Source organism: Sorghum bicolor, chromosome 9, assembly GCF_000003195.3.
Source record: "Sorghum bicolor cultivar BTx623 chromosome 9, Sorghum_bicolor_NCBIv3, whole genome shotgun sequence".
Classification (NCBI taxonomy): Eukaryota; Viridiplantae; Streptophyta; class Magnoliopsida; order Poales; family Poaceae; genus Sorghum; species Sorghum bicolor.
The window spans coordinates 15,106,987-15,118,151 of record NC_012878.2 but is presented as its reverse complement, the minus strand read 5'-3'; the positions used below and the strand labels follow the sequence as shown (position 1 = coordinate 15,118,151).

The 11,165-nt window shown below is 38.9% G+C and overlaps 2 protein-coding genes across 4 annotated transcripts; both read left to right on the top strand.

The window, feature by feature from the left end:
• Positions 1,337-5,592, top strand: LOC8066652 (transcription factor bHLH13). The gene is made up of 2 exons (XM_002440799.2): positions 1,337-1,613; positions 3,401-5,592. Exon 2 carries the CDS (start codon positions 3,412-3,414, stop codon positions 5,173-5,175), a length of 1,764 nt encoding a protein of 587 aa, XP_002440844.1. The 5' UTR covers positions 1,337-1,613; positions 3,401-3,411; the 3' UTR covers positions 5,176-5,592.
• LOC8058292 (WPP domain-interacting tail-anchored protein 1) lies at positions 7,235-11,148 on the top strand. 3 transcript variants are annotated; one of them, XM_021447841.1, is made up of 5 exons: positions 7,235-7,434; positions 7,582-7,692; positions 7,830-8,353; positions 8,434-9,545; positions 10,472-11,148. In XM_021447841.1, exons 3-5 carry the CDS (start codon positions 7,858-7,860, stop codon positions 10,793-10,795), a joined length of 1,932 nt encoding a protein of 643 aa, XP_021303516.1. In that variant the 5' UTR covers positions 7,235-7,434; positions 7,582-7,692; positions 7,830-7,857; the 3' UTR covers positions 10,796-11,148. The 3 variants fall into 3 exon arrangements, with proteins under 3 accessions (XP_021303516.1, XP_021303515.1, XP_021303514.1); XM_021447840.1 differs by having other exon boundaries at positions 7,236-7,434; positions 7,833-8,353; positions 8,422-9,545; positions 10,472-11,145; XM_021447839.1 differs by having other exon boundaries at positions 7,237-7,434; positions 8,422-9,545; positions 10,472-11,145.

The following is an 11,165-nucleotide window of genomic DNA, read 5'->3' as shown; positions in this document are numbered from 1 at the left end:
AGCCCAAAGATACATTGTAGGATTTAATTTCTCCTCATTCACGATCATAGAGATTGGAACTCCCACCTTACTCGCCACCTTCTCTGCCAATTCTTTCTTCTTCATTAGGCCCTCAGACACTCCCTGGATACATGTCCATACTTCAATTTTATCTAGTTTATAGGCATTGACATTGGAGAATCCATCATACACCTCAAGCACCACCGTCGATCCTCTAAATAGCCAGGGGCCACTGTCCATCAGTATGTTCCAGTCACCAAGACAATGCATCTGAACAAGGAACAAATTACCACTGACTGCTTTGAAGGTCACTTCCTTTGCTGCCACCCAAGCAATCCTCATGGCACCGAAAAGCATCGTGTGACTGAAAGGCTTCAATGTATGAACCCTAAAGATGGCAAGCCATCTCGCCTCCTTCACGAGCTCTTTGAATTTGCCCGAGTGGTCTAGGTCTTCCTCCTCTTATCCTTGAAGATTCAGATCACCTAATCTCTTCTCCAGACTTGGTTCCCTCCACTTATCACTACTTCCTTCCCCCTGCTTACTCACTGTTGGTGCCGCTAGCCCTTCCCCAACGCCCTCACAACTCTGTAGAGGATGAGGGATCCGGAGATGACCAATTGGTCTAGAAATTCACATCGATTCAACAAGAGAAGTAGTGGACTCTGGCGTCGCTGCCAGAGGATAGAGAAACCCTAGTTTAGAATACATTTTTGTTGAGTCTCCAAGTGACTTCAAGGGTCTTGGACATAGTTTTTAGATACATAGCTTTTGCTTTTCTAAATATACAATAAAAATAACGTATCAAGAAAATCAAAATATTGTGTTATTTGTCTTCAAATGACTTGTATACTAAGTACTCTCTCTATACTCACAAAGAAAATATTTTCGAACAAGGTTTGGGTCAAACATCGAGAATATAAATCATGAATAACTTTTATATTATTGAGTTTGGAAATGTAAAAACCATATGAATAGATTTGTCTTGAAAAATACTTTCATAATATATATATATACACACACCACTTTCTAATAAATATTTTTAATCCTAAATGACTTCCTCTTTTGTAAGTATGGAAGGAATACTAGGTCTTGTTTAGTTCGTGAATTTTTTTAGATTTAGTTATTATAGTATTTTTATTTTATTTAGTAATTAGTGTCAAATTATAAATTAATTAGGCTCAAAAATTTATCCATAAATTATATATAAACTATATAATTAATTTTTTTTAATTATATTTAATGCTTTATGTGCTTTATGCGTACACTCCCTGGCGACTGGATACGTCACCCACGTGGCCACGTTGCGACGAGCGAGAACACATATGGTCAACGTTTCTTTCCATTGGCATTGCAAGTTCTTCCTCGCATCAAGTCGCATCGCAAGAGGAGAGGGCAACAGCTCTCCGCCCCTCCTGCTGCCCAGCATCGAGATCCAGTCGCTGCCTGTGGCGTTGACCCCCTCCTCTCCTTTTTCTTCTCCCGTTTGCTTGCCGTGCCCACTATCTCGCTTGTGGCCTTCGTTTCCTGGCGGCGAAGACTGGGCGGGGCGAGTGGCGCCGCCCTCTGCTAGGTCTTGATCGAGTCCTTCGCCGGCGACTAGCACCCACCAGGTATGTCCGTTCCTAACCTTCCCTTACTGGTGTATGAAACCGAGTAGCTCAAACCGTAATGTAAGCTAGTACGTATTTCTTTTCCTCTTCGGATCTAGCCCATACGGCCATACAGCTTTTTTTTTCAAAAAGTATTGGGTTTACATATGCACACCCCTGCTCCTGAATCCTGAGCATGAGAGACTAGTGTGGAATTTCTAATTGGATTTTAAAATTTGTAGTTAGTATTTTTGCTTCTTATTAGTTTGCGCATCTGCTACTGCCATTTTATTGAGTTTTCCGTACTTAGGCATAAATTGGCCAAACTATCACAGTTCACAAAGCTAAAGTTTAAGGGCTCCTATCAAAATTGCAAATTTGAAGAGAAATTAGGCCTTGTTTAGTTCATCGCAAAAACCAAAAACTTTCCAGATTCCCGTCACATCGAATCTTAGGGCACATGCATGAAGCATTAGATATAGATGAAAACAAAAACTAATTACACAATTTGCCTATAAATCACGAGATGAATCTTTTGAGCCTAGTTAGTCCATGATTGGATAATATTTGTCAAATAAAAACGAAAATACTACAGTACCGAAATCCAAAATCTTTTTGGAACTAAACAAGGCCTAAAAGTGTGAAACTACAAACTCAAGGGTTCTGGCAGGATGTCCCATTCTTTAGTTTACATTAGGCTATAATATGACAGCTGTCCAAACCAAATGCTGCGGAAGAGAACCAGGAAGGAGGGCCTTCAAAAATCTGTAATCCAGACAGATTTCTTGCTAAAATCTACTTAAATATATATTTGCAATAATTTGATGTATCTTTTTATAGTTTTTTTTTTGTTTATTCCTAGCATATAAGCAGACTACTTGAGATGTATGATTAAAGTAGTCCATCTCTAGTCTTTCTTTGTGAAATGAACTCAAATCCATGATGATCACTTGAATTCTAAAGTGGCCCACACCTAAATTAAGCAGATTCTTGTGCACCCTTGATTCACACTGCAAAGTTCGTATTGATGCACACTTAATCATAAATATAGAGTAGAATGTAACATTAGGAGGTGTATAACAAAATTTATGAGCTAGAGTGTTTGTTATTCATGGTACGATTGTGTTAGGGCCTGTTCGGCAGAGCTCTGAAACAAATAAGGGCCTGGGAACTGAAAAAACAACCTTTTCCTGATTCACTTCCCATAAAGAACAAGTTCCTTCATAGAGTTTATCCTCAAAGACTAGAAAAATACTTTTACCCACAAAATACTTCTCTCAGAATCCGACACAGGACAAGCTCTACCAAACTGTCCCTAAGATTACCTATTGATTCCCTGGAATATGAACTGTTTTCAGTAGATACAGGAGTAATTGAGATAAATTACAATGTTCCAAATTGGATCTTTAAACAAGCACCCTAAACTGTTTAGACCTTTTGCTGCCTAGAGTACTTTCTTTAATTTGTTTTTACTTTGTTTTGACACAAGATAATTGGATTCACACTCAGGATTTGAACCTGTGAATTGGGTTTTAGAAACTCATGTGTTACCAAGAGTGCTTTCAAAAGAAAAGGAAAATTCCTTATCTACTGTATCTGGCATATAGTGTCCACAAATTCAAGTAATACCAACTTTATCATTTGAGCTGTAGGTGGTTAATAAAGTGCACTCCTTGTGGCAAAGAAAAAGGAAGCTCATTCTTGCTGCAGGGCTAAATTTGTTTTCAAATTGTTAGTTTAGCCAATCATTGTTGGAGTTTGTTGTGATTTTCTTGTCTGTTGATCTGACTCATAGCACTGTTGAGCAGGTTATGCACTCATGAAGACAGAGGTCGAGGAGGTAAGCATTGGACAGTTCTGGACTGAGGAAGACAAAGCCCTCTGTTCTTCCGTGCTGGGCTCGGATGCCTTCACATATCTAACAAAATGTGGTGGTGCCATATCTGAAGGTCTTGTAGCAGCATCTGTGTTGGCAGATTTGCAAAATAAACTCCAGAACCTAGTTGAGGCTGATGATCAGAGCATTCGTTGGGACTATGCCATCTTCTGGCAGCTCTCCCGCACAAAATCTGGTGCTATTGTCCTTGGCTGGGGTGATGGATCTTGCCGTGAACCCCATGATAGTGAGATTGGCTTTGCTACATCTATGAGTGTTGATGATGCATCTTTGGTGACCAGACAGAAGATGCGGAAGCGGGTGCTGCAGAGGTTGCACACAGCATTTGCTGGGGCTGACGAGGAGGATTACGCTCCTGGAATTGACCAGGTCACTAACACTGAAATATTCTTTCTAGCATCTATGTATTTTGCGTTTCCACGTCACGTTGGTGGTCCTGGGAAAGTTTTTGGTGCAGAGGCACCTCTTTGGATTCCAAACAATAAGCACAATGTTTCCCCAGCAAATTATTGTTACCGGGGATTCCTTGCAAATGCAGCGGGATTCAAGACCATTGTGCTAGTGCCATTCAAAGCTGGTGTACTTGAGGTAGGTTCAATGCAGAATGTACCTGAGAGTGCTGAAGCTCTGCAAACTATAAGGTCAATGTTTCTTGGGACATGCAGTGACAGGATAGCAATTGAGAAGCATGAGGATAGTAGTTCTGTTCAAATATCGCCAGGTTTGACAAAGATTTTTGGGAAGGATTTGAGTATCAGACAACCTTCAGACAGCAAAGGAGCTGATCCATCAAAGGTGGATGAAAGTTCAATGATTGCACAGAAGAGTGGTGGTGGTGAGAGCAGGTTGCTACCTAATCTCCGGAAAGGTTTGCAGAATTTCTCATGGAGTCAGTCTCGAGGCCTGAGTTCTGATCAGCAGAAGTTTGGCAATGGTATCTTAGTTGAGACAAGCGAGACTGCAAATTGCAGCAATGGAGCTTCTCATAGCACCACAGTGAGCCCATTTCAGCTTCAGAATCCACAGCAGATCTTGGCCCAACAAGCATCTCAGCCCCGAGGGCCAATGCAAATTGATTTTCGTGTAGGTTCCAGTTCCAAGTTTGGTGTTTTGATTTCTCAAAAAGCCATGTTGGATGTGGATAAGGGCAATGCCAATGACTTGTTCGATGAGGAAAGGGAGGGTCGACAGCCAAGGAAGAGGGAAAGGAAACCAACAAACGGGAGAGAGGAACCACCGCTTAGCCATGTTGAGGCTGAGCGTCAGAGAAGGGAAAAGCTCAACAAGCGATTCTGTGCTCTGAGAGCTATTGTGCCCAACATCTCAAAAATGGATAAGGCATCCATTCTGGAAGATGCTGTAATGCATATCGGTGATCTCAAGAAGAAACTGGAAAAGTTGGAGGCAGAGCGGGATCAACTTCCAGAGCAAACACCTGGGCCAGAAGTGGACATCCAGGTGGTGCAAGGCGAGATTCTTGTTCGAGCGGTATCTCAGATTGAAAACCATCCAATACAAAAGGTGCTCCAAGCATTTGAAGATGCAGAGGTCAAAGTAGGTGAGTCAAAGGTCACAGCCAACAATGGGACAGTTGTGCATTCCTTTGTTATCAAGTCCCCTGGCTCTGAACAGCATACACGAAAGAAATTGCTTGCCTCTATTTCTAATGCAACTAGCGCTGTGTAGAATTGGGTGACTACTTGTTATATTAGACAGATTATTTTTGGTAGCAGTCAACTGGTAACAACTGATGACATCCGTCGGTATCGGGACTGTCGGTATACCTGGTATATCCACATATATAACTCAGATCCTTACATAGAAACAAAAATCTGTAAGTAAAGGTCACCATTGTAAAATTTGCAACCGTCTGTTCCGGTTATTCATCAATTGCTTGTCGATTGGTGACATGGCAGTTGAAATGGGAGAGGGTGCTCTTACATTTGAATGAACAGACGTTTTGGCAGTACTAACATATTGTATCTGTGTCATTCAATTCTACCTACTTAGTCATATGATTATAACGTTCGGACTGATGCCTTTTTTGTAACACACTAACACTATTTGATGAAATGCCATGGTTTGATCTGTCATTTTTTTTAATACTATGCTGTCCACGAGACCACTCTGCTATTGAATGCTTCCTCACCAGTCGCTAGCAAGTTTCTGTTGTCTTTTTCTTTTTCTTTTTTGAGAAGACACTAAAAGAGTACCATATCTGATACTTATCGAAATAAATATTCCAATAGTTTTTTTCTACTTAATGACATGTTGCCTCTGATGACGGGTATACATCTTTAGCTCATCCTGGTATGGGACGGTAAACCTTATTGTTCCTGTTCCATGAAGAATAAATATAAATTAGAAGCAAATGGAATAAACATAAATTAGAGGACTAACTACAATGATTTTGTCTATGGCCAGTTCCAATGAGAGTTTCAAGTGAGTTTTATTTGCATTAAATAGGTTGTTCTATAGGCATTTTTGATGATGCGACAATGTATTTAAGAAGAGAGAGAAGAAATGAGTTTCTCCATTTTATTGTGGTTAGATCTAGCCATTACGAAGGACTAGGGAGAATAAGTTTTAGATCAGTCTCCTTCATTTTTTGGTGGCAGAAAGAAGAAGAAGAAAAAAGACTCTAGAAAGAAGAAATTTCTCAACTCTGCCTACATAAATGTTGGTCATCGTTCGTTGGACATCTATTCTTAGGGCGATTGTCGAGTGTTTGCCTGGCGGTCATCCATACTGTAAAGCGTCCACAGGTTTAGTTATAAGATCTGGAGCTATTCATAGCATGAGTATAGTTTAGATGAAAATTTTTGCTATTCATAGCATGAGTATAGTTTAGATGAAATTTTTTTCTTCTCTGTCACATCGAATCTTGTGGCACATGCATGGAGCATTAAATATATACGAAAACAAAAACTAATTGCACAGTTTGCCTATAAATCGCGAGATAAATCTTTTGAGTCAAGTTAGTTTATAATTAGACAATAATTGCCAAATAAAAATAAAAGTGCTACAATATCATAAACTAAAAAAATTTCAGAACTAAAGAAGACCATAATATAATTAACATAATTCTTCTTTCGTCAAAAAAAAGAGATAGAGTGTGGAGTGGGGTACATGTTCCTCAAACAGCACATGTATATATTTTCATATAAGCCTAAAAAAATATATAGATTTTCAGACACATATGATATATATATATATATATATATATATATATATATATATATATATATATATATATATAAAATTACACAGTTTGTCTGTAATTTACGAGAGAAATCTTTTGAGCTCTAGTTAGTCTATAATTATTATATACAAATAAAAGTGCTATATTAGCTCAAAAAAATTTCATAAGGGAACTAAACAAGGCCTTAGAGCATCTCTGAGAGATTAGCCAAAAATACTAGTCAAATTTAGTGATTTAGTTACTCTCTAAAATAGATTTGACAAAAATATATTAGAGTACTCCAACAGACTCTTTAAAGGATGGCTAGTGAGGTAGGCTATTCAAAAGTAGAGAGCAAATAAGGTGGGATGGAGAGCTACTAAATTTGAAGAGTTGTTTACAGAGTCTATTGAAAATATTTTTTCTTTAATAATAACTAAATTTTTGTTTAGAAAATGATTTAGCTAATCTCTTGTGCCAAAAAGGTGGGAAAAAGTGAGCGGCTGCAACTCTATTCTCCCGACGTTCTTGTTGGGCCGAGGCCCAGCGCGTGGAGGGGTTGGAAGCGCGGACGTGGTGGGTACTAGCAAGCGGAAGCGGAAGCGCGGACGTTCGATCCGTCTCCTGAGACCTGACACCTGACTGCTCTCTGGCGTCGCTGGATCCCGTTCACCCCTGGTGCTCTCTCTTAGCGACGACCGGGCGACCGCCGCCCCCGCCCTGCGCCAGGTGGCAGGTGTTCGTCGGCGACTCGTACCAATCAGGTATGCCCACCCTTTTCTCTTCCTTTGCTGCTGTCTGAAACCGAGCATTGAAACCCTAACTTGAGCTATTTATATTCGGATCTGATCTAATTACAAGTGTATACTGCTATGCCTACTATAACTTCGATTTTCTTGCTAAATTGTCAGGGTGCAGAGGTGCACACCCATATCCTTTACTTCTCTACATCAATTGGCTTCTGTGGGTTGTGCTGTAGTCAGTTAAGCTTGGAATTACTACACTGCCTTGGTGGCTTTTAGGTAAGTATTGACACTATTTAGCTTCCTGACTAAATAAAGCTACAAGATTTAACTGCATCTCCATTTTTTTTTGTCACTGTTTTTTCATTTATCTTGTTACCTTTAGCAACATATCGTTTCTGTGGACCAATGTGCAGCAGGACAGCAGGAGTCACGACAGCAATTATGGATACCATGATCTACAAACATGATGACATTTCCCAAGAAAGAACCCCGCCATTTGGAGATGCAGTGAACATGGGAGGAAGCAATGTAGAAATTCTCACAAGAGTAGAGGTTGATATGGCATTTGCCTCCGAGAAATTATTAAATTTGGAGATGCTGGTTATGGAAATAGCTCGTCAGGCTACTGACTTTGATCCTGCTACACTTGAAGATGAATCTATTTCTTCTGAGACTGCAGAGAATGCTTTTGAATTGGACATCTTGTATGGTATTCTTGATGCAGAAGTCAAGGAGCTACATAACTTGATTAGCTCTCTTCAAGCTGATATTAAAAGTATAGAGCATCAGGATTACGAGGAAGAGTCTGGAGGCAAGGTAAAAGCTAGAATGGATGCAGTTAAATTGTCCTTGAAGCAGATGCAAGAGCTAATTGCTGATATTAGGAATGAGTCTGCAAAGTTTGAGAAAGTCATTGCGTTTCCCCACGATAAGGAAGGTAAATAATCACTTCTCCATAGATTATGTACTGATTACATTTGTCCTTCCCTAACTGAATGTGTACAGGGACCATTGAAGCTGCTGGATGTGATAATGGCCATCTGTCATATCAAAATGGTACACAGACAGAAGAGCAACACAGAAATGTTTTACATATGTTAGAAAAATCCATAGCAAGTGAACTAGATCTTGAAAAGAAGCTCTCTGATTCGATATCTGTCATAGAAGACCTCAGGCTGAAGCTCCATCATCAGGAAGAGGAAATCTATTTCCTCGAGGAATCAACTGAAACAGTTTCAGGTAGATTGTTTGAAGCAGAAAATGCTTCGGAGCTACTTTTCGGAACTTCAAAGGAACTTATAGATAGGCTTAATAATATGCAGTTTCATGTAAGTGCGCTAAAATGTACAGAAGATGATCTCAAGTCAAAACTAGAACAAAGCTTGACAAAATCGTCTTTTCTGGAAAATAGCCCAGACAAGGTGGAAAAAGAGAGTGACAAAGTTGGAGCTGGATCACCATCATTACAGGATAAAATACAGGAGTTAGAAAAACAGTTGAACGAATCCAATTTGCAACTCCAATTGGCACTAGCTTCAGCAGAAACAAGGCAGGAGGAGCAAAATGCATTGCAATCTGAGCTGAGCACAATGGAAAATACAATTAAGAATATCAAAGATGATGTTTCACGAGCAGAAAGCAGAGCACAAAATGCAGAAATAAGGTGTATGCAGCTAACTGTAGCTAATATAGAGCTTAATGGGGAACTAGATGCCCTTAAAAGTGAGAAGTCAGATAAGGCCAATCTTTTGGAGAAGAAACTTACAGAGTCAAATACCCAATTAGAGCATGCAAAGGCAGCAGTTGATGCCATTGTTGAACAGCAGGGTATGCTGAAATGTACCATGTCTGATATGGAACATATTATCGAAGATCTGAAGGGCAAAGTTTCAAAAGCTGAAACCAGAGCTGAGAGTGCTGAATCAAAGTGCACACTGTTAACAGACACAAATTTAGAACTTAGTGAAGAGCTAGCATTTCTAAGAGGTCGAGTAGAAAGTCTAGAGAACTTGTTACGTGAAGCCAACCATGCGAAGGTGTCCACTGCCAAGGACATTGGTGTGAGAACTAAAATTATTACTGATTTGGTCATAAAATTGGCACTGGAAAGAGAACGGCTTCATCTTCAGGTATATGCACACACATATTTCCAGGAAAAAAATTACAGTTGTCATTTTTAATTCTTGTTTTTATATACACACCTATATATTGTCTTAACATTGTTTAGAATCCAAAATAAGTGTACATGATTCGAAATAATTCCTGTGCTGAAGCATTTAACTTCTCTGTGCTGGGTGTTGTATGGATTTTATCTTATGGATTCCTAATTCAGAGGTTAGTCTCTGGCGATGTAGAAACAATAGGTTCAGTAGGAAGGTAAGAATGCTTTTCAGAACTGCATTTGGTAGGCTATGCCATATTTGGATAGGTCTGTGAATATTTGTAGGATTGTTTGATTCTCGTAGTAGCACTTAGCCAATGATATGGGTTCAAGATAAGATTATAGGTTACACTAGTGTGACTTGGACATTGGTTGGTAAATGCTGTCCAAGCTGCTGCATGTAAATAACACATGATCTCGAAATTATCAATTTAGTATCACTTCATAAACATTTTGCTGGAGAATCATCAGATGTGGGCTAGTAATGTTACTGTATACCGTGTTTTGAGGGACACCTTTTGAACACAAGTTTCGGAGTTTATGTTTTACATTAATTTACTTTAGTTAACACATAGAAAAAATTATATTCTGCAAGGTACCATAAGCAATATTTATTCAAGTGGTTAAATTGAAAAGTTAACTTTCTAGCAATAGTGTGCCTGTTCTCCATATTCTATTGAATGTGTTCTATTGTATAATTTGTTATGAACTTATGATACACTAAGCACCATATGCATATGCCAATACTGTTTTTCGGACATAGCTATTTGAAATAGGTTTTGTGATCTAGATTGAATCCATGAGTATGTATTTTGAAACTATTTTGTGTGATTATTCGAATCTTAGATTATTGTTGGGGTAATATACTGTTTTGGCTCTTCCTGATGGTTGCAGATTGCTACGTTAACAAAGAAGAACAAGATGTTGGTTAAAAAATGTAAAGAAGATATCAATGGTAGCATACAAATGAGCAAAAAGGCTACTTCCAATCGCACTGAATTTCAATCAACTCAAAAAGCTGAGGAAATATGTCCAGATTCTTTGCCATCACAAACTGTGGTAACTACTTGTCATATGACTCAGTACCTCCTTCCAAGTAGAATACAAGAGACTAAGTGTTGTAACCGTAGTTGTTGGATTGTCATTAATATTGATTTGGTTTGGCCTGGGCTTTGTTTGAGTTTGAGTACAGCTCAAGCAGAATTGGGCTTTGGCTAACTAGATTATGCTCCCTTAGTACTTTGTCTAGACAACCACACTACTTGCAAAATGCTGGTAAATTAAATTTATTTCCACCCTTGCTGAAGTATTGGTTAAATATAAACTTACTGCATGTATGAAAATTGAAAAGTTCTTTAACAGTTACTCTGTTGCCAACCAACACATAGGCTTGCTGAACTTTTTCAGTCATTTTTTTCCAATGCATGAATCACTGTAGTTCAACAACCTTTTCTTTTTCTTTTTGAGACCTCAGTCACTGCAGTCAGAGTGGTTAATTGTTTTAATTTGTCTACATACACTTGCATGCTTGTTGCCCCATCCATCAGATTTTCTTCTAATGTAAAAACATTAAACAGATTCATAGGAA